Source organism: Camelus bactrianus, chromosome 15 (assembly GCF_048773025.1).
Source record: "Camelus bactrianus isolate YW-2024 breed Bactrian camel chromosome 15, ASM4877302v1, whole genome shotgun sequence".
In the NCBI taxonomy this organism is placed as follows: domain Eukaryota; kingdom Metazoa; phylum Chordata; class Mammalia; order Artiodactyla; family Camelidae; genus Camelus; species Camelus bactrianus.
In genome coordinates, this window is record NC_133553.1 from 33826345 (window position 1) to 33854031 (window position 27687).

The following is a 27687-nucleotide window of genomic DNA, read 5'->3' on the forward strand; positions in this document are numbered from 1 at the left end:
AAGGTTCTTAAGAAGAGGAAGTAGGAAATCAGAAAGACAACTTCACATGCTCTTAGAGCTTATCTAGTATCCCACCCACTCAATTTACCAATTGAAAAACTGAGTCCTGAGTTCACATGGTAGCCAAGGGCAGACCCACCACTCCTGACTCTCAGTACAATTGCTCCTTACATTCTAAAACAGCAGTTCTGGCTGCAGTAAGCTGATTCCACCTTCTCACACTGATTACATCCCTATGCAGCCTGGATGACAAGCTTCATGCTGTGGCTGCCTTAGACAGCACTCCTTGCCCTGGCTATCTACAAAGAAGACATGGGTAAGAGTAGACTTCCCAAGATCCTTCTGAAGACTCTTCCCTTACCAGTTACCACAGTGGACATAATTTGGCTGTGTCATGGAACAGAGTGAGTCTCCCTGGCATCAATGGTGTATGGACGATCCCCTGATTCAGAATGCACTGCCAGACATCTAATGAGAGAGAGTCTTACGTAGGAGTAGGTCTGGAAAATACTGTGTTTTATGAAGAGTTTGATACAATGGAAAGAACATGAAATTTGGTAATCAAAAACTAGAATTCAGGACCTGGCTCTCTCACAGCCTGGATTTGTAGACTTTGTGGATAGGCAACTTACTTCATCTCTCTCAGCTTTCATCTGTGGGTCAAGAAATATTTAGTGAATGTCTATTTTATACTGGGCATTGGGCCAGGCTCTTGGGACATCACAAAGAATGAGAAAGACCTAGTTTCTTCTTACTAAACTTGGGGCATCATAATGAATGAGAAATACCCAGCTTCCTCTCTTTAAAGTCTGCTATTTAGCCTTAGTTTGCCAACCTATATGTTAGGGACACTAACAATACACATCTCGTTGTTTTATGAGAATCAAACGTGATCATAGATGGAAAAACACTTTGCAGACTCTAGCTCCTTCCAGTTTCATTGGGGTCAGAGCCCAGGGTCAGTCCCTGACTGGCAGCCGCTCACCACAGGCCCCACCTGTACTTTCACTGCCTTCTCCAGCCACCTCACACAGGAGTGTCACAGAAACTGTCCTGGGCAGCATCACAGCTTCCTTCCACGGGTGAGGTAGCCTCACCCCAGCTCCCCCATTTCGAGTAATGAGCCTTTCCAGGTCCCTTCGCCAGGATACCTTCAGTTCTTCTTACCCACAGGAGCCAGACTCCCCAACAGAGCTGTGTATGTCGAGCCTCAGCTCCTGTTGCTGCTCTTTCTGTTCCATTTCTCGACCACAGAGATGTTGCCCTGTTCCCTGTAGAGGGGGAAGTTACAGACTGTCTGTATGGACAGAATGTATGGACTCAATGGACACCTTCTATAACAAATACAAGGAATTGTGTCTTTAAGGCCCAGTCAACCCTCTGAGCCCTGCCCTTTCTAGAATGGTGCCTCAAGAGCATATCACTTTTCCTCCAAATGTGGTCAAGACCAGAAGTACTAGTTTCCTATTGCTTCTATAACAAATTATCAGAAACTTAGCGGCTTAAAAGCAACACAGATTTATTATCTTGCAGTTCAGTAGGTCAGAAGACTAAGATGGGTTGGCAGACTGTGTTTCTTCTAGAAGAGATTCAAGGGAGAATGCATTTTCTTTCCTTTTCCAGCTTCTAGGAGCTGCCTGCATTCCTTCTCGCATGGCCTCTTCCTTCAACTTCAGCACCAGCAGCCTCTGGGCTGCCACTTTACATGAAACGGTGTCTGTCCGATTTTAGATGTCCCCTGGACTTAGAGTTTAATCTAGAGTGTCCTGCAGTCAGTAGGGGCTTGCCAATTGTTGATTTAGTAAAGAAATACAAGATTCAAAGAACAGAATTTAATAATTGATACAAATAGTACATAATTAAAAGATCTTTAAGGCTCTGTCTCTCTGACCTCTAACTTCTATCATCACATCTTCTCTGACTCTGGCTCTCCTGTCTTCCTCTTTCTCTTATTAGGACCTTTGTGATTCCATTGCCCATGTGGAAAGCCCAAGATAATCTCATCTGCAAAGCCCCTTTTGCCATGTAAAGCAACATAGTTACAGGTTCTGAGGATTAGGACTTCTCTGGGTGGTCATAATTTTATCTGCCACACTGGCCCACAGCACTATGCCTGAACACTCCTCAGGCTCCCTAGCCTCTCAAGGAGCTCCTCTTTCTTCCCTCCAGGGTGCCATGTAGGTTTTGAGAGGCAATTCTCCAATCTTGATGCTGTGGTCTAAAGAGTGACTTCAGCCATAGGTCTGTCCAGCTTCCAGAAATCATGACTAAATCTTGGGGAATGGATACATCTCCTAAGGCTGGTGGGGATTTCTTTGGCTCACAAATTTTGTGCCAGGTACATGGCTATCCTTTGTATTGGATATGCCTACCCCTAGTCTTATATTAGAGCTAGAAACATTAGAGTGACAATCTAGTCTAAGACCTTTACATTACAGATGAGGACTCTACAGCCCAGAGACGTAAAGTGTCATCCCTTATGGCAGAGCTGGGACGAGAGCCCAGGTCCCTTCTCCCTCCAGCTCTCGTCTTCCTTCCTTTCTTATTCCCCATGCCCTTGGGCAGGGTTGTTAGAGTCAGTTAAGGTGGGTCATAATCTTCACCACGACCATAATCCATCCCCTCCCAGTGATGGCCTCCCATAGGAAGCAGAGGCAACACCATGGAAGAGGCTTACCCTGATGGGGAGGCAAGTAATACTTCACCAGACACCCTAAAGGCATGCCAACTCATTAAGGAAAGTCTCTCTTTGGAGCTCAAGTTCCAGCTGCTAGGCTGGCATCAGAATTTTATTAGGATGAAAGAATCACAAGTCACATCTTGTTGAAGGGTCAAGATCCAAGGCCTAGTGACCTCACTGCCCAGGAAATGCAGGATACATTTCTGCAAGTAGAACCAGGGAACTAATGTGACCTCTCATGGTGAGTTCCAGAAGAGGGGAGGGATAAGAAGATACAAATACCCACAGTGACCTTAGCATGATGAAAAGTTGTGCTTAAATGAAAGGCATGACCAGACCACCCAGAACACTTCTGAAACATCTGAAGGGGCAAAAATTAAACTGAAGTAGGACATGTTGCTTACACGCTGCATTTGGTCCCTGGGCACATTCCTGAGCCTGATGCACATGTGGTTACCCTTTCTAACCCTTCAAGGATAAGCCAAGCAGAAAGAGGGTGGGGTGGGGTGTTCTGGATTTGTGAGCTGACATGAACCGCTGATACCCTGTACCTTACTCAGGCAGGCAGGAATGCAACCTGCTTCTCCATCTGCTTATCTATCTATGTCACCCCAGCCAGTACCACTGGCTTTTCTGGTTGTTGTGGTAGAAAATAGTTAACATTTTTTCCCCCAAAAAAGTCCAAAATGATTCAATAAGATGTAGCCTCAAATGAGAATTTTTAATCCCTTTGAATTAAAGAATAAGGACATGTTTTATCTTATTATAAAAGTAGTACATGTTTATGGACTCAAATTTGGAAAATACCAAACGAAAATAAAAATCACTGATAACTGAATCATCTATAAATAACTTCTGCTACTATGTTGGTTTATTTCCTTATAGAATTCTTCCCTTATGTACATAGTTTTCTTATGTACATATACAGTTACAAAACAAGTTATATAACATATACTGTTTAACCTTTAAAAAATCTAATAATAGGCCTTGAATATTTTCCTGTATTATTAAATATTTTAAGACAGCATAAATGTAATGGCTGTATAATATTTAGCCATAATACATTTTATTTAACTAAATCCTCATTATTTGAGCATTTAAATGATTTCTACTTTTTCACCATCATAAACACCACCCCCAAGACAGTTTTTTAGATAAGCCAGTAGAAAATACTTGGCTGCAACCCTGTTCTTCAGATCTGTCAGGTAGTCTATAGAGAAAAGTATCTTTTGGTTTTGCGGGGCAAGTTGGTACGTTAATAGCACTTAGGCAAGAAGTGATTTCTTTCCTCTCCTAACCATGCAGAGTCTGAGAAAAGAGACTAAATGGTCTCTGAAACTTAAGAGTCAGAGAGGCCACAAGAGCTAAACCAGCAAGGCTTTCTTGATGGAGGAGTGCCTGGCCAGCAAGCCCAGGTGATGGGAGGTAAGCAGGCGGGGAGAAACCAGCCCAGCAGGCTTCTTAAAGGACTGGAAAGGGACAGAGACATCAATGACTCTGGGGCTGGGTGATGTGCCATAGCAAGCCCAGAAGTCCAATCTCATTTATAGAGAACAGATGTCCTGCAGTAGTCTCCAAAGTGTGTCCATGGTTATATTTATTTTAATGTAAAGAAGTAAGAAAGAAAATAAGTTTTACCAATAGTGTTATACAGTTAGAAACAAATACATGCATATAATTGATGAATATATACATAGCAGGGGTGCTCAGAAATATTTTACTGATCAGGCATACAATAAAATAAAGTTTAGAGACCACTGTCTTAAAACAGAAACTTCATAGTAGACAGAGTGAGCAGCATAGGAAGGGAGCTTCTAGGGGAACACTTCTCAAAGACAGTCCCAGTTTGAATCATCCCATTTGAAACAAGCGAAAAGAAACACTGTTCTGTCCCTGTGTGGGTATGTGTCTGTGTCTGTTCATCTGTCATTCCAATTACATTTTTATTCTGTTTAAATCTGCCTATCTTTCCTGTTGGTTCTCCCAACTTCAACATCCTTCTAAGACCAAAGGTCTTTGCTAACGACTGCTTATAGAGACAAAGTGAGGGGAGCAATTATTGGCCACCAGAAGCTAGGAAAGAGGCATGGAATGGATTCTCCTGCAGAGCCTCCGTAGGTCGCAACCATGCTAACATTTTGATCTCAGACTGCTGGCTTCCAAAACTGGGAGAACATTAATTTCTGTTGTGTTCATTTGTGGCAGCAGCTACAAGAAACAAACAAGGGTACAACAGGAGTGGACCAAAAGGCTAAGTGACCTCATTCTGGCATCAGTACCCTTGCATCTATGGCAGCTTCACTAGGCATTTCAGAGCTCCAGGACAGTATTTCTCAACCTTTTTGAAAACTAAGCCATCTAGATAAACAGAAAAAGCTCAGTAGCAGGGTTCTGTGCAGGCAATCCATCAAAACCAAAACAAAACAAAGCAAAAAACTTGAGAATCAATGCCCTGGAAGAGAATGAGTTGATATAGGAAGAATGTCAGCCTCTCCCAGGCTGAGTCTACTCCTTTTCTTCTCGTGTATGCACACGAATAAGGGGTTGGGAAGGGGCCCTGGGGAGGAGCTGCTAATTTGTTTCCCATTTTAAAGCTAGCGTTTAGTTTGAGATCGAAATCTTATCTTGCTGGATAAGAAAAATATGTTCCCTTGACTACATTCCAAAACACTGGAAGTAGTAGACATTAAACATGCCCCTGGCACTCCTTAAAAAGTCATAGAATGCCTCAACCTGATGATTTCTCAAGATTTTATTAATTTATAATATTGTGTTCCATCAAGATCATCACTTTTTATTATCTTGCTGCTCTGAATATTATCTCCCTTATTATTCTCAGCTATAGGGACCATAAATTAAGATCATTCAGAATTTATACTCCTACAGTTCATTATCTATGATTGGTATTATCTCACTGCCTTTCTCTGGCCCTTCCATATCCCCTGACAAGAAATATTGTAACAGAGTCTAAATACAATCCAATCAATAAATGTTGAGTCAAAAAAGAAAAGAAAAAACCTCTGCTGCCTACACTGCCCTAAAGGGCACTCCATCACTCCCTCTTATCTCCACCACCAGCATCCTTTCTGCCAAAATGACAGAGAAAGTGAGATTCTAAAGAGTTGAGAGTTAGGACTGGGGTGTAGGTTCTTGCTTTGCCGCTGTTCAGACTGGACATGTCATTTTCTCTCCCCTCACCTTCACCTCTTTCCCTGAAGGTCAAGGGACATTAAGATGCATCAGCCTGCTTCATGAGGAGCAACCTTACTTCAGGGAACAAACAGGTAGTGATGTACTCAATTGACTCAAAAAGCAATGAAAGTTATCACTGGAAGTTTTGAACACTTCTCAGTGATCTTCCAGAAGAGTCCCTAAAAAAGCTGGGAGGCTGGTCTCTTGTTTCTAAGACTGATCAAGTACAGATCCCTCTTTAGAGCCCAGGAGAAACAAACACAAGTATCTAACGATGGTGAGATTCCCCCAAGTCACGTGTGGATGTGTCTGTTCACTAAAGAGCTTGATAAAGTGAGCTGGCGCATCCATGGTGACTTTTGTCATGGCGGTTCTCATCGTCGTCCTCAGTGATGTGAGATACCACCACTGGGAAGAGCAGTGATTTTTCAGGGAGATGGAAGTTGGCAACACTTACTAAAAAGTAGATATTGAAATCCTGGCTGATTGATTTAATGGAAAACGTTTACATTCATTGCATGTCCTGGCCCTTGGGACCCAGCTTTATAGAAACATAAAGGCCTCAATATATTTCCACACTCAAGACCACTGAGAAATGAGTATTTCTTCCTTCCCTCCTCTCCTTCCTTCCTTTTTTTTTTTCTCACAGTACTCAATGTATCATGCAAATGCCAGAGATCATTAGAGGATGGAGGAGGAGAAAGAGGTCAGAGAGTGGCAATACATAATCTATTGGCACTGCTTTAAATTTTGTTTAAAATTTTAAAAGCACTGATTTTCAAAGTTATAAATTCTGACACCATAACATCTGTGGACAACTGCCACTTGTCCCTCTCTCCTGATCTCACTGAATTAACAATCCAATAGTTATCAAATTAAACAACAACAACAACAACAACAACAACAACAACAACAACAACAACCTACACTGACCAAAAACACATGCATTGTCAGGACTGTTTCTAGAGGTTAGGAATTGGGATCCAGAGACATCCCTAGGGGTGGCTGAACGGGAGTAAGTGTGAAAGGGAGCCCACGTCAGTAGTACAATAAACTCGCTATACCTCAGAATCACCTGAGAAACTTATGCAAACATAAAATAAAAGAGTCCCACGGAAATTAGATGAGACACTGTATTTCATCCACCAGATAAACAAAAATGGCAAAGTCTGGCAATACTAGGTACCAATGAGGATTTAAAGTCCCAGGGAGAAAAACTAATACATCAGCGGAGGGAGTATAACTTGGTGTGACCACTTTGGAAAATAGATTGGATTATCTACTGAAGCGGAAGCTGTACCTTGTACCCCAGAAATTCCACTCCAAGTTCTATGCTCTAGGGAAATTCTTGGACATGTCCATGCACCAAGAGGCATATACAAAAATGTGGACAGCAGTGTTGTTAGTAATAGCAAAAACCTGCAACAACCCAAACACCTAGGGACAGTAGAAGAGATAAATTGTGGTATTTTCATGCAATGGACTCAAAACCAAATGAACCACAGCTACATGCATAAAAATGGACAAATTATTTAAAAACAGCATTATTCCATTCATATAACAGGTTGCAAACCTAATCAATATGTTGCTTGAGGCTATATACACAAGTGGTTAGAACATAAAGAAAAGCAAATGAATGATTAACATAAAGCGCAGCACAGTACCTCTGGGGGAAGAAAGAGATTCTTGATCTAGGTGGGGGACAGAAGAGGTTGTAAAAGGACTGACAACATTCAAATTCTTACACTTGGTGGTGCGAACACAAGCACTGATTTCATTGTAATCTTTAATACATGTATATACATCATACCTACTTTTTTGCACATGTTAGATTTTACAATAAATTTTGAAAATATACAGATTTCTAGGCTCCATCTCAGATCTACTGAAACAGAATCTTAGGCTATAGGACCCAAGTGGTATTTTTCATAAGTTCTCCAGAAGATTCAGATGCACTATGGGGTTAAGAGCCACTCACCTACACACACACACACACACACACACACACACACACACACACACACACACCCTTCACATTACATATCAGGATCCAGGTGAAAGCAGCTTAAAATGTAAGTCAAGTTCAAGAAATTTCAAAAGAGCCATAAAAACATAAAAGGTCAGCCTGGGAGAGTGTATAGAAAAGAAAGTGCCTCAAAGTTCGCGGTTCGAAGCTAATGTAGAAGCCTAGAAGTGTTAGTTACTAGTCATTAGTCATTACCCCCGTGAGTTTACTTGAGCCCTGTCTGTTAGATTCCCAAGAACATTTGCCTGAGAAAATCACCCTCAAAACTGGGCCCACAGCAGGCTCTCAGCACAACTTTTGCTGCAAAGACAGAAACGTTCTTGTCTAGGACTCATCGTGTCCAGGACTCATCATCTAGACCTGGACCCACACACACACAAGCTGCGTGATCTCTAGCAAGTCACTTCCCTCTCTGAGCCCAAAGCTTTTTCATTTTCCCTGCCTCCCTCACAAAACTGGAATCCAATGAGACAGTGTAGTTGGAAGGGCTTTGCAAAATGAAAGTACTACTTTGAATGTACAGTAAGTCCAGTACTATGTTAGCTATCATTTCTTCTTAAAAGTTAGAAATGTAGACTAAAAATTTGGAGCAGGTACAGTTTTCTGGGTCCAAGGAATTGGGAGCCCTAAGATTTGCCTTAGAGAGAACTGGAGGCAGGCAGGACTAGGGCTTAGTGCCTCCACATCTCTAAAAACTCAGCAAGTATTTAACAAGCACCCACCACTTATCTTGAGCCTATCTTTTTCAGTCTTGACAATTCAGAAGAGGATATTCAGAAACAGCTCAGAACTACTGGAAGCAACTAGCAAAATTAATATGCAGTCTGAATATTCATTAATGGCTTTGAAACGAACATTTAACTCAGTCATACAATACCTTCCGAATTAGGATTGCCAAATTTAGCAAATAAAAATGCAAGACACTCAATTATGTTTGAATGTTTGAGTATAATTGGAGTAATTTTTGAGTATAAGTATGTCCCAACTATTGCATGAGACATACTTACACTAAAAAAATCATCTGTTGTTCACTTAAAGCTCAAATTTAACTGGGTGTCCTGTGTTTTATTTGGTGATCCCAGTCCAAATGAACAAACAGATCAGCATTTTCTTCTACATCTTACACTGGGAAATCTGTGTGAAAGAGAGCTATGAAGTCCTATTTTCTTACTTGATAAGAGAGTAAAGGGTTGGATTGATCTTAAGATTAGACTTGCATTCTCCTCTTCCTCGTAGAGCCCAAGAAGACATGTGGAGGCACAGTTATTATAAACAGCATAGAGCAGGGGTGGGGAAGCTTCAAAATTTCAAATGGAAGTAGACATTCCATCCCCATCCTGGCCCATCCAGGACATTTTGCAGTGGCCTCTACCCTTACCTCTGGGCATCTCCTTGGAATGCTCTGCCTCAGGCCCATCCAACAGGTCCATCTGGGAAGCCTCTTCGGAGGGGACACGGCGCCAGGACCAGCTCTGGTTCCCAAGGTCATGCAGTGGAGGGGAATACTCCAGCTCACAGGGGAAGTCAAAGCTGCACTCTAGACCTGCAATGACAGCCAAAGGTCAGTGGAGCAAACTGTCTCCCAAATGTGACCTTCCAGCCCAACTCCTCCACCCCAGGAAGTTGGCCTCTATCTCATCTACAACTTTTGCAGAAATCATCCTTGTGCCCAATCATGTCAAGTCTGTCCTACTTTTCAGATACACTCCATTCTCTCTCCTCTGCCTTGTTCATTGTGTATTACCCAAAGTGGCTGAAGTGTTTTGTACCTAGAAGGCTCTCAGTGTTCACTGATGGATCAACAGAGTATGTGCCAAAACACAAATAATTCATTTACCCTTTACTTCATCATCTCCCTTCAGTCCTGGGCATGTGAGGAAAGAGAAAATGTGATATAAAGACCATTGTATAAGAATATAGGAAATTTGGTTGGTGTCCAGGCTTAGCCAGTCTCTTCTCACATGTGGAATTTGGTGCCTTCATCTGTAAAATAAGAGGTTTAGACTACATGGTTCTAGAAACAATTACCCAAGGAAACCTGGGTTTTAGCTCCAACTCTGCCACTGATTTTCTGGTTACCTTGAACAAGCCACTTAGCCTCTCTGGACCTCAAGTTCCTCAAATACAGAATGAAACCCAAACTAGATGTCTTCTAAAGCTCCTGCTTGATTTGATTCTTTTAAGATTCCAAAGTCCTTGCTCTCAGAAGGGTTATTATTAATTTGACAAACCAACCTGTGTAGTAGTGTTAATGGGTACTAACTCCCGATTATTATCGTGCATTTTAACAGCTATTCCTAGAGCCACTGCTACCTTGATCTCCAAGATGAGTTTCCTGCTGGGAATCTCAGAAGGCAGAGGAGAAGGAGGGTCAAGTCTAATGCAGGCAGTCAGTCACTGGAATGTCCCTTAGTTACACCACAGAAGCTGGCCCTGCCCTGGAGTGGGAGTAAAATAATTCCCATTGACACTGGCCAAACTAAGTTCAGGGGGGAAGAAAAAAATCCCTCAATTACACTTCTAGTAAGTATCTTTCTGCTTCTCAACCAGCAGAGATTTATGTACCAGCTGCTTTCCAGGAGACGCCATCCTTCTGGTCCTAAGGTTAACACCACTCTCCCTTTCACGATTCAGACAATTCACCTTTATAATGTCAAGCTGAAATAGGCAGAGCTAGCCTTGTTCGAGTTGACATGTCACGTGCTGCCTACATATTTTATCATCCATGAATACTTTCTACCTGCCTCTGGGGGCTGAGCTGCTGCTATGAGTTGGTGTCCATGAATTGTAGTCTGCCTTAATCTTTAAGACTTGCTTGCCAGGCACCTGGTTTTGTTAGCAGAATGCAAGCAGGAAAAAAAAAGCGATATGAAATTTTGTACTTTGTAGCACAAAAATTATCCTTATAATGAAAGGTATAGCCATTAAATCTGGCTCCTCTGAGGATAATCAAAAAGACCCATCCACACTAGTGAATGATCAAGTCAGAAGGTGGGAGAGAAAGCTACTGGCCACCTCCATCCCACATGACAACCATCAGTGCCTTTTCCAAACCTTCGACTTCTAAAGCCCGTCCTCCATCTCGACTTTTCTTCTCCAATTAAAGCCATCCTATTTCTATTTGGGACAGAAGTGTGGCATGCCACTACCTGTCAAGTGTGCCCTGTGTGCATATCAGACAAACAGACAACAGAATATACAACCCAGCATCAAATGTCATCAATCCTTGGATTTTTGTTCTGTGGAGAGTCTGATAATTGGCTGTGTTTGGGTCAGACTCTGCCTAATAAAACAGGCTAGGGAGATATTCTTATTATCAAATGGGTTAATTTTGAAACTCTTGCTCTGAGGTAGCATCTCTTTAGCTGCCAAAGCTGTACTCTTCGGCTTTAAATAAAATTGGAGTTAACATTACTGCTCATTTTGAGTGAAATCGAACTGGATTTTTCTACATTCTAATTTAATTTCTTATAGCATTTCGACACAGGTTTCTGTCTCCCGAGCTAGCCTCAGTGCCTTTCGAACAACCATACCTGGGACTCATCTTCTCTAAAAACACCAGGTAAAGTCTCATTTTCCTTAGGTCTCTTCTGAGTTTCTAGACCTAGGGTGCTTCTTGGAGCTCTCTCTTTAACCCGCCTCTGACTCGGTCCCTGTGTGTTAGGTGCTGTGGAATCTCTCTTACTGACAGGACTCAGAGGGATTAAGGGCTTCACTGAAGCATTCAGCCTTAAGCAACCCAGTAGCTGAGCAGGTCCACGCCTAAGAGGAAGAGTGGGAAATTCACTGACCCCCTGTTGTCTGCCAGGGACTGTGATAGGAATTTTCTTACATCACTATATTTAAACTGCTGAACAAAGCTGAGAAGTGGATCGTGTCTTCTTTTTAAAGATGAGGAAACTGAGGCTCAGAAAGTTTACTGTACTCGCACAAAGACAAAAGGACTACCCTGAGGCAGAACCAGAATGTGACCCAGGGCTGAAGATCCAGGTTTTTTTATCACATCTCCACAGCTTTTAATCTAGGGCCAACAGATTAAAGTAAATAATATATGAGAAACCTATGAAGTGCTCTATATTGGTTATTATTAGACACTAAGTCTGCAACCTTTTCATATCTGTGAAGGCCCCTCTTTTACCCTAAGGGGACAGATCTGTATTTCCTCTGTGTCAGTTCCATTTTACAAAGTGACTGTGACCGTCAGAAGAATCTAGAGATTTCCACCTTACTTTACATAACTGTTTGGACCCAGGAGAATCTAACCATTGAAAAACAGCAATAAGATACATATAACTGAATCACTATGCCATACACCAGAAACTAATACATTGTAATCAACTATACTTTGATTTAAAATAAATAAATGAAAGCTATTTTTAAAAAACACATACTAAAGAAAAAGAAAGAAAAACAGCAATGAAAAAAACATACACTTTCCAAGACCTGCTAATGACATAGCTGAAATCACTACCCACTTTCTAGCACTTCCATTATGGAAGAAATATAAAGCGATGTAATCTCCCAGAAACAGTTCTCCTGTTGAGAGGAGTATCAAGTGCTGTGAAGGGAAAGGTCTTGGGAGAGCAGTGAGGACGGTTCCAGGTCTGGTCTTGCACACAGCAGTTGAGGGGCCTAGGCGCATCCATTCCTCTTTCTGTGCCTGGTGTTTTGCATTTGCAGGACAGAAATGGATCATACACCCCCTATGGTGCCTCCACCTCTGAGGGTCAGTGATTCTACAGGACTCATCCTGGGCCAACACAACCAAACCTACAGACCCGCCAGTCACCTCACTCTGCCTGCCTCTAAACAGGGGCTGGCCATCACCTGTAAAGCAGATTCCCCACGGAAGGAGGCAGAATGTGCATCATACTCTAAGGAGACTCAGTTTGCCTCAAGATCGTCAAAGAATTAAGAAGGAGAGTTCAGGCAAGTTTTACAGACAACTGCTCCAGGGTGAGTATGAGTGTGAGTGTGTGTGTGTATTCATGCATTTTTATCAGTTTATACCCATATTCTGAAATCTTCCAGGATATGAGTCACATTTCAAACACTAAATTAACAGGTAGCTTCAAGACACTGTTCTAGTATAAAACACAGCCATTCATAAAAATGTTACCATCAGAATGTAACCCATCAGAAAAACCCTGAGGTGGCCCTGCCCAAAGTGAGGCCTAGTTCCCTGGGCTATAGTTTCAGCTTAAGCTGAAATGACCAAACCCTTGGACACAGAATCTGAAGGTAGAAATCTAGGCTCTGGGAATGTGTGAGACTACCCAAGCAATCATGCCCAAGGCCTGTGCCTAGCAAGCCAGCCTTTGCTACTCGGGCAGAGGCGGGGATCTTCCCAGTCTGAGCCTCGGCAAGGAGACTGCATGAAGTTCCAGGCACCATCCATAACACCACCAAAGGGTAAGAGAGAGACTTGGTGTACTTTGGACAGTCAGGTCTTCCTTTGGGTGGATGTAGAAAATCTAGCAGTCCTCCTTTGTATCTACACTGACCTCAGGCTCCCCCCAAATCCCCTGGATCAAGGTCCTTTGTACATCCTTCACCCTGACCCTGTAAAGCCAGAGACCTCCCACTAGTTTCTTCAGTCTCCTTAAGACAATTCAAGTTAGGAGACCAGCAGCTTCCTTTAGATTTTAAGACACACCCTCTAAGGCTGGCTGGTTTCCAGGTGACCACAGGGTGGCAAGGGCCAGCCTGGGCAGGTCCATAGGAGCCCACTGGCTGATGTCACTCAGCCTTGGCCCAACACAAGGTTTGGAAACAAATACTGCAGAGTGTAGAGTCATAAAAAAAGAGAAGAACGCCATCAATCCATGATACTTCAGTCTTCTTCATTTTGTCTCTTATTACAAGTGTTCCAGAAGTCAAGCTTGGGGTCAGACTTATGTTCTTGACTCTGGCAGCACTCAAGTCGGGGTTTATAGAGGAGCCCCAAGGCAGGGGATCTCCATGAAAGCCTGTGGAAAGTATTTTCATAACTGATAACATTCACTGAGGGCTTACTGTGGTCAGACACTATGCCAGGCACCCTGCACCATTATCTTATTGAATCCCCATGAAGTAGGCAGGACTCTTACCCCCATTTAACAGAGGAAGACACTGGGGCTTAGAGAAAAGAAGTCACATCTGAGGTTAATCATCAGGACGTGACTGATTTGGCTTCCACTGACCTGCTTCCTCCCTGGGACTCCCAAGGCCTTGATGTCATTATCTCACAAACAGGGAATTATGAATTGAAAAGGTAGCAGAAAGACCCCCCCCCCCCCGCTTCATTTGGAGTCACAGACACTAACAGGAGTCAAGACCTGCAATGAGTCAAGACAGGAACTGGACCCATGCAGGGACAGACAGGGCCAAGCTGGAGGCAGGACAGGAGCAAAAGCAGCTTAGCCGTCCTTAAAGGTCCTCATCCCACCTTTACACAGTCGGACCTGGGATGCCCTAAGTGAGGACTGAGTCAGTGTACACATTCCCAAGATCCAAGTCTTAATCCTAGTGGGCATGTGCCTCAGGAAGCCAAGGCTACAGGTACACTAAAGTCTGGGGCTCAAAGTTTGCAACTACGGTTCCTGACATCCTCTAGGGGTATCCTCTGTTTCTTGGGTAGAGCTAAGGGTCCCAGTTAAGGAAACTAAGATTGGGGTGGGCAAGGTTCCTATAGCCAACAGAGGCCCATGAGTTTATTTAACTGTGTATTCTGTCCTGGGAGCTGCATCTGAAAAGAGAATTATCAGTTTTGCTACTAGTTTAAGCATGGCAGCATGTTTGTTATTTTGTCTTGGGGTTATTTCCCTATATCTATTTATCTTGACCTAATATTTAACTGCTGGGATGCAGATAGCCTGATGCCAGGGCCTGATACTCCTTAACTGCTGAATGGTGGTCTCCACGGTCCCACCCATCTCTGCAGTCTTCTCCTATATGTGTCTGCCTATATGTCTTATTCATCAAGCAACCTTAATACCATCATAATTGTTTCTCAGAGATAGAGAATAAGACCTGAGATTTGACTCCTGCCACATGTCAGCTGTGCAGTGAGGTGCACTCTCTCCAGCTCTCTGAGTCTTGGTCATCTCAGTGATAAGGTTAATCTTGTTGAAGCTCCCTGCTCAATCTTTGCTTTTTGACATGTTGACGAAGCCTTCCTTTGGAAGTGAAGTCATGCTAGGCCTTGAGTAAGAAGATCTAGGTTCTAGTCCTGGCTCTGAGGTGTTACTTCAAGCAAGCCCCTTAATCTCCCTAGGTCTCAGTTTCCTCATCTATAAATTAAGTGGCAGAATAAAATGTTCTCAGATCTCTTCCATCTCTACCATTCTAAGACTAGTTTCCCCTTTGGACAGGTGGCTGAAACAAGCTCTCTAACTTGGCTCTAGCCAGGTGGTCATCAGAATCCCAAGAGTCCTAACTTGCAGCGTAGACTCAGATGATTAGAGACTTCTATTCCCCCTTTCTGGGTTATCTCCTAAAGGAGCATTAAGCTCACCAGTCACCTTTGATATTAATCCACCAGCTGCCATGAACATCTGGTCACATACTTTATAAGACCTGCCCCCTCCCACCAGCCTGCCCTCTGTCACAGCCACTATTCATTTGTCATAGGGCCCCAGAACTGAAATCATTTACTTCCCACCAGCTTTCCCCCTCAAATGCATCTGGGAAGCAATCACCCAACTCAAGACATCTGTTTAGCTCACTTATAATCAAGCTGCAGCAAAGAAGGTCCAAGTCTCCTTCAATCAATCAATTATACAAACATAGCATCGGAAGAAGTCTCAGAAGAGGGTGTGTGCACCTGCATGCCCACAATGGTGGGATATCGGAACAGAAAACTCAATTCTCATTTCTCTTATCTGTGGCTATAACAATATTACAGACTGAAGAAATGAGACATTGCTCTTCATCCCAGTACAGAAAATTGAAAATAATTAAAATTCTGAAGTTAACAGCCTCCTCATTTTACAGATGGGAAAAATGAGGCTCAGAAAGGTGAAGTGACTTGGCCAAAGTGGCAGAAGGTAGAGTCTGGAAAAGAAGGAAAGCTAAAACCAAAATCCAGACTGGACTTCCAGTCCAGTTTTCTGCCTGCAATTTCTAGGAAGCATTTATGTAGAATGTGGCATCTCTATTAGAATGAGGCTGGCTCTAGACAGCATGGTGAAAACATGGTAGTAGTTGGCACACTGCTCAGCATGACATCCACCCAAATGGATCATTCCTGAAACCAGATGTTTGGAGGAGATCTCTGAGCAATGTGGCAGCCATGACAACCGGAGAAGGCTGATCATCATCCTAGGAGTCCTTGACCTCAGAACATGCAAGATGGCTCTCCCTACTTACTCTTCTGTCTCTGCTGGTGAGGATCTCCTACATGTTAGAGGTGAACCTGAGGTTCTTTCCTGATGTCAATTGCAAAACCAAGGCAGATACCAGGCTTCCTTAGCATGGACCCTGTGCTCTTCAGAAACTTCCAATCCACTGGGGGAGATGGACTTACACCTAATTCTCACAGTAAGCAGCTATGGTGGAGACAAAGGGACACAGAACAAGAGACCTTCTGCCTGGAAGGACCAGAGGCTCAGGGAGGAGGCAACTTTTGGCTTCATTGTGAGGAATGAAAGGATATGGACAGATGGTAAAGGTTTAGCTAGGAAGTTTGTTAAGAATAGAGAAAGGAATGAGGTTATTCCAGGCAGGTGGGGAATGTTGCTTATTTTCATGTAGTTGTATGAATTTTGAAGCTGGACTACATAGCATTAAATCCCAGCTTAGATAGTATCATAGTTAAAGGTAAAGTGTTTTCAGGTTCCAGCAGACAAAACTAGGGACTTACAGAGTTTTAAGGAAAAATCGTCTAGCAAATAGAGCCATTGCCACCAAATGCAGGTCATTGGCCTCTCACTGGAATGGGTCTCATTCCTCTTCAGAGAGCATTAGTGAAGCACCTCTGTTCCACGGAACTCTGTCCTCATAGTCAATCTTACAGTGATGCTGTCAATTAGAAATCATGATCATTCTCATTCTTCAGATGACAAACAGAATCAAAGAGAGTGGTTGAGTGGCTGAAGGTAATAACACTCACAAGAATCAGAGCTGGGAATAAATTCTACATCTCAGTCCCAGCTGGAGTTTCTACCCCACCATTCGGTGCTTTGCCTTGAAACAGAGGCTGGAAGATGTCTTGCTTGGATATCACAGAGGAGATTTAAATAGGCAACAAGGAGGTGAATGGAAGATCTGTGATTCCCAAACCTAACCCTACAGTCCCTAGATCCCAGAATCTTGTTTTTAAGATGCTTTCCAGGGGATGGGGAGGCAACTAGACTAGGCCTGGACATGGGTTTCTCCACACCAGGATGGTACTGACCCTACACTGATGCAACCCTCAGGGCAGCATGAACCCACTGGGCTGACAGAGACCCAAGGAATTAAAGCGATGAGATGAATAAAGCAATAGATGGGAGTAACATGTAAGGAAATGTTTTGTAGCCCAAGTACTGAGACAATGTGAACCACTGCATGTGCCTCTGCTGTGGAGGGGTTAAATGTGGGCCCTGCTAAATTGCTGGTCTCGGTCTGAACCTCAGCTTTGCCACCAGCCCTGGGCAGATCACTGACCTCTCTAGGCCTAGTTTCCTCATCTGTAAGACGAGGCTATTTGACTAGGCTGCTGCAGGTCCTGACAGCTCACAATTTCTATGAATTTCTCACAGATCAAATTATTCTAGTCATCTACTCAAATGGGCTGGTTAAAGTCTTGTTAATCTGAAATCTCTTCTGACATGAAGTTTTGCACCTGAGGTTGCTCTTGACAAAACATTTCATTTTAAGAGGATTTCCTCTCACGTTTCTTACTCTTGATCAGTCATTTTCCTGAATATGTTTTGGACACATGTCTTTCTAGGCTAGTTAGAAATGCTCTGTACACAATATCTCAGATGTCCTAAAGCTGTCAAAACAAAAATTCCTCAGCTCACTCATGTCTGCTGAATATGCTTTCTTAGATTGAGAAGGAAAAAAAAAATTAGCCAGCCCAAAGTAAAGTCACAGCTTTGAAATCTAAACCAAAGTATGTTCAATTCATTCTGTCCTTAGATACCTATCTTTCCTGCAACCAATTATTATGACTTTAGGAAAAGAGGATTTGTGGGAACATCCATACCTTTTACTAAAATAGAGACCCTCAGGGGCAGAAAAGCTCCAGACTGGGAATTGAGAGACTTAAGTACATGCCTAATTTGCCCATGGATTGTTCAGTAAATGTTGCAGTTTTACCTAGTATATGTTTATTAAGAACCCAACTAAGTACAAAACACTGGCTTAAGTACTGCGGATGCAAAGGAAACAAAATGTGGATTCCTTGACCCCTAAGAGCTTACAGTCTAGGAATCATGATGATTCAGGGCCACAAATATTTAAGATATGAGGAACAGTGTGACATCAGACGTGCAAAGTGCTGCAGAAAGACATTATATAACCTTCCTTGATAAGAAAATGGGACAGAGTAAAGTCTACAACCTTGCAGGTTATCCTAATTTGGGGTTAATGTGGTCACCAGCTGCGGGGTGTGAATGCTTACTATATGGTTTCCAAAAAGAAGCTCTACTAAATCTAACAGGCATACTGTGTCTTTGCTAAAACTGAAAAGCCTTATTTCCCAAGTAAACCTTCCTATTAGGTTTGATGGTTCATCAGATCCAGGGGCACTACAGTCACATACAAAACAATTGTACAACAAACATTTAAGCAGCACCTTTCAGATGGATATTTAGGACTATCTTGGATCTGTGACAAAAGTGAACTAGGCTAGAATCTCTCCGAGGAGCAGGAGCAAAGAGCTTGGCAAATTGAGGACATTCACTGAATGAGTGGATGGATGGATGGATAGACAGATAGATAGGTAAAAGTGACATTTAAAATCTCTGCCTTCCACTACCCAGTTGGGTAAATTAGGCTCATCCATGATTGCTTTATCATGTGACCTAGTTTACACCTGGGCCATAAAAGGGATGAAATAAAAACTAGGAAAGTAATTTGGCTCATAAGAAACATCAAGGAAGCCCCAGGTTTTGTGGAATGTGATTCTTGGATAATTTGGGATGTTCAGGAAATAACCATTCCCTGCACAAGGCAGAATCTTCTCAGATTTCAAGGGGGGGGGATTATACCATCCAAGTGTTATCAACAAAATTCCATCAACATTTTCCATTAAAAAATTCCAAGGGGAAAGAGACATCAGGGTAGCCAGGGTACTCAAGAAATCTCTGAGGTAGAAGCAGGGACTGAGCTGGCCTTACAAACTGGAGCAGGTAGGATCTAGGAAAATAAGTTCAAGGGAAGGACAAACTAACTGGGGACAAAATGGAATGAGAAAGAAGGAAATATGGGGGAAGGAGAAGGAATGTAAAACTTTAAGGATACTTATCAGGGTGAGGAAGGCCTTCTCACAGACCTTGTCCTCTAGTTGGCTTCAATACTATTGATGACATTACATCTAAAATTCTTTATCCCTTTGGTTTCTGTGGCTATTCTACCATCTGGTTTTCCTCCTATCATTCCTATTTCTCCATCTCTGTCATGCTTCTCTTCTGTTTACCTCCTAAATGTAAAATCCTGGATTCCCTCTGGGTCTTCATCCTCCAATCACAGCCTCAACCACAGTCTATGATAGGTGCAACTCTATTGCACCTCTCTCCTCAAATTCAAGTCATGGATTTACAACTCTCTACTGGCCATCTTCACCTGGATATACTGTAAGTACTGCAAATGTAACTTGTTCTACTTAGATCTCACCGTCTTCTTCTCTCCCTCTAGATGTCGTGGTCACCCTTTCTCCTTGCCAAATGTTTCTCCTCCTTCCTACTTCTGATAATGGGATCTCCACTGACCCAGTTACTCAGGCTGGACTCTCCTGAATGGGCAACCAAGCCATGCTCACCTTATAGCCAGAATCTCTCCCATGTTCTCCTCCTGCCCTTCCTTTTCCAATCTATGCTTCCCATGTAGGATCAGATCTAAACCCTCAGTACACCCAGAAGTAACTGTTTCTTCAGGCTCACTTCTCCCTCTCCCTGTCTCCACAGGTCCTCTATACCCTGTGTCACTGAGCTTGACCTGTTCCTGAACACACCTGTGCACATTCATTCCCTCTGGCTGGAATGGCCCTTCTCACTGGTCCCTGAGGTCCAAGATTCAGCTCAGTTCTCCAGAACATCTACCTTTCTAAGTCTTCCATAGAACTGGCTCCCTGTCCCTGTGTTTCAGGGAGATTTGAACATGCTTCTGTTACTGCACCTGTCATAGAGCAGGCATGTCTGCCTCTTCCTCAGGAACTCCTAGTACTATTTGTATTTATCATGACCATGCCTAGAGCAGAATCAGGCACAAAGTTGGTGCTTAAAGAATGATTATACCCATCCTCCCATTCTCTGTGGTATCTGAGACACACTTAGGGGAAAATGATGTAGGCAGGTTGGTAGAGATGCAGAAACAACCCCTAGGAGGAGGTCAAGATTGGAGCAGACATTAGGGAGCCACCTGTACAGGTGTGAAAGCTGAGACCATATTAACAGGAGAAAGAAAACATGACCAGGAGACCACACAACTCTGAGTGATTCTTTCCACATTTGTTGGTCTGGCTGTCTGTCTCTGTTTCCATTCCCTCATCAGTCTCTCTTTCTTTCCCTTTTGTCAATCCCTTTCCCCCTCTGCCTGTGAAAATCATTTTAGGTGGATCTCTTCTGACTTGATTTTCTTGCCTTTGTGTCAGTTGGTCGATTATTCTTTTATTATCTTTTAATCTGATGTGTTTTCCTTTGCTTCTCCTTACTCAGTCTGCCACTAACAAAGAGATAAATTGTTGGTTATTTATTGAGTGGATCTATGTGCCGTCATTTTAAAGGTAAGGAATATGATCAAGTGGGACACTTTAAATAAGTCTCTCCTCAAAACACCTAAGCCAACTGTTTTTCATTTAATTTCCATGGACTAATTTCATTAGTTCCCAGCAGGTCACTGGTCCTCAGAGGACAGATGTTCCCTGTTCTTGGTCGTGCATGACTGCTGGCATTGTTGTCCCCTTTGGGACTCAGTCTTTATGGTGAATGTAACCAAGGAAAGCCTTGAGCTTACCATGCTGTAGATAAAAATACAGAAGTGTGAACTAGGAAAGAACTTGACTTCCCAGCTCAGTGGATCAGGGCTGGGAAGAGAACACAAAAAGGCCTGGTCTATCAGGGCAGAGGAACTGGTAAGAAAGCTTTCAGCCCTAACAATGGTCCACAAGGGAGTGGGGTGGTGTTTTTCACTGATGCCAGGCTCTTGAGGGCAGAATGGCTGATCACGGCCAGCCAGCCACAATAAACATGTAATTTCAGAAATGTGATCAAACTGACTTCCTGCCAGAGCTATGAAGCAAATCACATAGGAGGCTGGAGGGCCTTTTGTTTTCCATTTTTGATTCTGTGGTAGGTTGATTTTTTTTTTTTAAGAGAGAGAGACAGATTTAATTTATCCAGTCTTTTCAATCAAAGAAATTGATACATTAACAAGACTGGTGGTGGTGGTAGCAGCAGCAGCAGGAGAAGTAATTAAAAAGCCCAATTTTTCTTTGTTTCCAAAAAGCACCAGTCCCTAAATTGGATGGGTCCCAATGGACTTCAAAGCAGACAAAGTTTTTATAGAACTTTTATTTAAAAGTCCAACAATGGCTTTGTTGTGCCCTGATGTTGAGATGTTGAGAGGGCTCTTTCTTTTCCTGGATTCAGTGCCCTGGACATTAGAGGACTGGGGCAATGAAGGATTGTATCTACAGACTACTACAAAATACTACAAACTTGGTGACTTAAGACAGCAGAAATTTATTCTCTCACTATTCTGGAGGCCAGAAGTCCAAAACCAAGGCTTCAAAAGGGCCGTGTGCCAATGGCTCTAGGGGAGAATCTGTCCCATGCCTTTCCCCTAGCTTTTGGCAGTTGCTGGCAATCTTTGGCATTCCTTGGCTCGTAGATGCATCATTCTAATCTCTGCCTCCATTATTACATGGCGTTCATCCTGTGTATCTGTCTGTATCTGTCTCCTCTTCTTATAAGGACACTTGTTATATTGCATTATGGCCCACTCTAATCCAGTATGGACTCAACCTAATTGCATTTACCAAGATCCTATTTTTAAATATGGTCACATTCACAGACACTAGGGGTTAGGACTTCAATATACCTTTCTGGGACACAAAATTCAACCTATAGCAGGGATCAGAGACTATGGTAGGGAAGATAAGACTGTCCATGGTGCCTGAGGGACTACATCCATATTTAGAAAGAGGTGAGTTACCCAGCCTGCCTGGGATAGTCTCAATTTGGGGACATCAAGTCTTGGTCCTACAGCTGCCCAGATCTTGGATATCAGGTTGATCATTTACTCTAAACACCAGGTTGTTCAGCAAATGAAAGCCCTCTCCACAGAATGGGGACTTCATCTGTGAATTAACTTTATGATGTGGTAGAAAGAGCACTCAACCTAGAATCATAAAATATGGGTTCAGTCTTTTCTAACGATCACCTGCTCCATAACTTGAGAGCATGGTCAATTACTGTCTTCAGCCCTCGATTTACTCTTCTTTAAAAATGGGATATAAAACAATTTTCACCCACCACAACTTTATAACAAGTTTAAGTGAGAAAAGGTGGCAAGAAGAGTTTTGCAAAGTATCAAACTTTTTTTTTCCCAATAAATGAAAATTCTCTTCTTCCTCCTCATCTGAGCAGAACCTTTGCTTTTTCTGTCTTAAACGTTGATCTGATTCTTCTTCTACCCAGAATGGGCAAACATGAATTAAAGTTGAGCAGGATACCATCAACTTTTGTGGCTCTAGAACTCAAGGTGATCAAAACCCCCAGTGGCCTCAATCTGTGAGCTACCTGAAGTTACTAGATGGAAGAGACTTTTTATCTGGGTAGGGAGTTAGAGCCCAATCCTTTGGCCAAGCCTATAAATAAGTCTTAAGGTATCAAAGCTAGATGATAAAAGGAAAAAAATTCTTTGTTTAGATGACCTCCCTCCTTCAAAGCCTTGGGGGAAGAATGTGCAGCTCTGTTTGTTGATGATGAAATTAGTGGGCTCCCATCATTCAAGACAAGAGATGAGAAAGAGCTGGAATCTGACACCAAATGCCATTGAAGAGAATATATTTTATACAACATAAAAGTCCCCAATGTAAATTAGAAGAAATACGGGGAGACTTCAAAAAGGTAGGTCAAACTTTTTCCTCAAGCAGATAATTACAAGCTGGGGTGAGTAAATTTTACTAGCCTCTCTCCACCTCGTCTCTTCTCATAAAACACCAGTGAAAAGAAAGCCATACTCAATTCAGGACTGGACAGCTTGCCTGAGAGGGCTGGCCCACTGCTGTCCATCATGCTGCCTGCCGTCAGGTTGTTGACGCCTACCCGAACCGCCCCCTCCTGCTCCCCGACCCAGACTTTCTCTCCCGCCCCTGCCCCAGAATGCAGGCGAAGACAGCCACCAGGCACAAAGCTCTACCACTCAAGTGCCCACATTGACTTGCTGAGACTCGGTTACTTCTCACTGTCTGAAGAACTATCCCTTCAGGCGGCAATTTTCCAGTCAAATTTCTCTGCCCAAGTTTGAGGCCTTAAGATTAATGAAGTTGTTAACATTCCTTAAAATGTCTTTCATGGCAGTTGAAAGGTGTGGATTTATCACCAGTCAACCTGCTGGCCTCTTTGGTTCCTAAGGAGATGTGAACTAAGCCTCGCAAACATCCTTAAGGGGACAGGAGCCTCGGTCTTCAGTTTGCTCTGCCCTTAGTCTCAGGACTAGTCCTCAACCTCTGTGCCCCAGAGGTGCTCTCTGTGGATGGGTGGAGCTGCCCACAGAATTGTTTCTCTGGCCAATGAGCTCTGAGAGAGCAGAAGCAAGTCTCACCCATGTTTGTTTTTGTGTCACCTCTAGCATGTGGCACTGGACCAGGCACACAGAGGTGGTGGTGGGGACAGGTGGGTCTTTATGAGTGTCAGCTGAATTAAATATCGGAAGAAGATGAAAAGGCTCTGAATTTACTACTGTACTCAGTCAAGTAGCCACCAATCAAGAATCATTTCTTCTCACCTTGTGAATCAATAGCCGTAATTGTGCCGACTTTATTGAGCATTTGGGCAATGTCTGCCCGATGGTTGGGGTTCTCTCCTCTGCCAAGAAGGCAGATCATGCAGATTCTAGGCCACACAGAGCATCTGAAAGGGATCCTGGGACTCCTCCAGATCTACTTGTTTGCCCCAAGGAGCACATCACCCCATCCTCATTTCACAGATGAGAAAGGTGAGTCCCAGGGAGAGGAAGTAACGTATCAGAGCCAAGCCGTGGGCAGGTAGCAGTTTAAATAGGCTCCAGTGGTTCTGTCCTTTCCCTGCAACCTCTTTCTGGATGTTTCAGAGAGAACAGATGCTATGCCCTCTGTGTCATGCAGGAGGCAGACCTGCCTTTTTTGGACATACTGCATTTTATAAAAGTTGTGGAGACACTAAATGACTTTAATTCAAATTCAAAAATGTTATCCAAAGACTGGTTTTATCACAAATCTGGTTTTACAAAGCAGTAACGATATAAAGGACCAGATTTTAATTATTTATAAACACCTGCCCTTATCCTAAGATGACACTCAATGTCTGACTTAAATGAAATCAAGAAGTAATTCTTATCTGGAATCTCCTGACAACTACAGACCTTCCCCTCCCACTGGAGAGGCTTAGGGATAGCAGGAAACATCCCAGCAGTGTACAGTCAGTCATAAATTGCCCTAGGGTTTTTGATGCATTTATTTTTTTTAAGTTTAAAATGAAAGGTACAGTTAATATGAACCAAGACTTACTGCCTTACGAATGAGGGATACCAGCAAGTGGAAGATCTCTGCTGGGTGCACTTTAAAAAGCTTGGGCCCAAGGGCAGAGACTGAGCGGCAAGAATAGGTAAATATGCCCAGAAGGGAATCTAGAACTTAGTGCTGTTCATAAATACTTAATTCAATCATGCCTGATGAGTGAATTCCACCCCTGAAGGCTTTCTGCATTCATTCATCATGCAGAAGCCTCTATGAGTTTCTTCTACATGATAGGATACAGTGGGGAGCAAACACAGCTTAGTGTCTGCCCTCATGAGGTTCACTCCAGAGGAATTCAAGAGAAGAAAAAATGTCCAAGTGGAAATACATCAGCCCTCCCCCAAACCTGCCCTTTCCTCTACAGAGACCCATTTCCTGTGAGCTATTAGGATGAACGTGGAGGAGGAGGAATGCTACACCACGTAAATATGGCCTCAGACTAGGGGTCTGAGTAGGTAGCTCCCTCGGAGAAAAAGTGAACATAAGGGAAGAATTCTGGTTTTATAGTTAGAAAATTGACTCTGTACAATTTTATTATGCTCAGTTTCTACATCTGTAAAAATGGAATGGGAGCTGGCTTCCTTACCTCCGAGGTTGTTACAGAATCACATGAGCTCAAAGAATATCTAGGAACATGTCTGCATACTCTTAAGGAGGTACCTAAACGAAAGGGAGTCACTGGAGGAGCCCCAAAAAACCTGCAACCCTCATAATAACAACCCTCTCTCAAGAGATCTCCATCATTAGAAATACTCACAGGTTAGAACCCTGCTTCTAGAGAGCCACAGTCAAAATGCAAATAAGCATCACGTCTAATGGCTGTTAAGGGGATGTCAGGAATACCATAAACCGTAAAGGCTGGGGCGTAAGATATGGCAGAAACAATGCCCTTGGCCTCCTCCAGGATACACAATGCAGCTGTCAGTATGGAGAGACCAGGCCTGGCAGGAATGGTCTTGTGGAACTGGGTGTCAATGGAAGACTCAGGGCACAGAAAGACTTCTTCCCTGAAAAGCCATACATCACAAACTGAAACTCGAACTTCTTTAATTATGAGATGTTGACATTACAAATAACTATCAAAAATATACTTACCATATCGGCTGCGATGAGACAGGAAAGGGAAGGAATCTTTCATTATCCAGGTCAGATTCCATGCAAATGAATTAGAAGAAAGAGAAGGCACGTTTGTTGGTGACTCCACGGAGCTGTGACCTGAACATAAAATAAAGAGAGAGAGAATACTGACCCTTGTGCTTGGAATGTGTCTTTGAGCTGTCATTTATATCACTTATAAAAGAAAATTTCTAAGAGGCTTTCACGACATCAACTGGAAAACGAGAGAAAAAAGACTGAGCCACTAGTAGATTTAATTGACCTCAGGACCTCAATGCACATTTGCTACCAAGGGCAGCCAATCTAAGATGTCTGAATCTTGTGACTAAGGCATGCCAAAGATCTCTGGGAGATGAACTAGAAGCTAGGTTACTTAATGGCTCGTCTAATAGCTCTATCCAAAGTCTATTCTGCCTTTAAGAATTTGTGTAACTTGATGGAGAACTTTAATTCGTCTGATCCAAATAATGCCTCCACTCTACTTTATGTTCAGACTTGTAACTTCATCTGATGTTTGCTTGGGTTATTGCCTTATCAATGAGAGGGTTGGAACTGCACTCAGAAGTTATGAGTTTTTGAAAATTATGTTATTTTCAGGAAAAAAAAAAAGCTAGGCGATGAGTTTTCCCATAGCCAAGAGTCCAGGGAGCCACAACGGATTAATGTTTCTGATTTGCATGAAAGAAAGAAGGGTTGAGAGAAAAGGAGCAAAAGCGGCATTATTCCTTTGCTTAACAGTACCTCAAGTGGGTTTCATGTGGTGAAAGTAATTATAATATATCTACAAATCAAATGAACATAGGCTGCATGCTCTTATACAGTTCTTCCCAGAAATCCCCAATTCAATCACTATTTGCTAAAGTTTTATGGCAGGCAAAGCTTTTTTTGTTAAAGAAGGAAGGGTTTGAGAATCATTTCTGTTTAGGAGATAGACACATAGCAAGACTGGGTGTGGGAAGGAGGCAGGGAAGGGAACTAGAGTTTCCTCTGCAATTTCCATGGGCCAGGCACCATGCTGAGCTCTTACACAGAATTTCACAGTGATTCTCTGAGATAAGGATTATCATCTCCGTTTTACATATGCAACAACTGAGGCTCAGAGGGGCAAATGATGGAATTGGGGACTGAAGCCAGCTTTGCCTAGCCTCAAAAGGCCCCTGCTCTACCATGAGTGGGTTGGTTTCCTACTCAAATGGTAACTATTAAGCCACCTAGAGTGATTTCATGAAGAGGAAGAGGAGGAAGAAGAGAAAGAAAAAAGGGAAGCAACAGTAGCAGAAGCATTTTTCAATCTATCTGCTTCAGAGGTTTTTCCACATCACCTCCAGCACCCACTCCTCCAGGCTCTATTCTGCCTTCAAGCCCCTTTAGGATCAATCCCTCTTCACATATTTTAAAGAAATAATTGCCCTGGGTGGCCATGGCAGCCTTCTGTTTCCAGACCACTCCACTGTTCTGTCTGCAGGTGCTGCACGTGGGTACATGCCCCTGTAACTAGAACAGAATGGACATTCTATGTTCTCCTTCCTAAAAGAAACTTCTTTTTTCTGTCTTCCAAAGATTTGAGCTGGAAGTGGTGGCTTCTGAGTACCTAGAAAAGAGTTTTTGACTTTTCTCCCACATCCAATCTAAAGAAATAAGAAATGAATTGGTTGGTGCCCAGATAACATCTTTCTGGTAGCATTTCTACAAAATGGCTCGGAGGAGTGCACTGAAAGGCGTCAGAGGTTATGCTATTAAGTTTCAGACAGCAGCCATCCCATTTCA

The 27687-nt window shown here is 42.9% G+C and overlaps 1 protein-coding gene across 1 annotated transcript in view; it reads right to left on the minus strand.

Moving 5' to 3' along the window:
- The window catches only part of ALK (ALK receptor tyrosine kinase), a 678275-nt gene that overhangs the window by 448731 nt on the left and 201857 nt on the right, over window positions 1-27687 (minus strand). The window contains exons 2-3 of the mRNA XM_074341849.1: window positions 25900-26019; window positions 9277-9441 (exon numbers count right to left, since the gene is read on the minus strand). Of these exons, the coding sequence (XP_074197950.1) occupies window positions 9277-9441; window positions 25900-26019 (285 nt within the window). The remainder of the gene's footprint in view (window positions 1-9276; window positions 9442-25899; window positions 26020-27687) is intronic.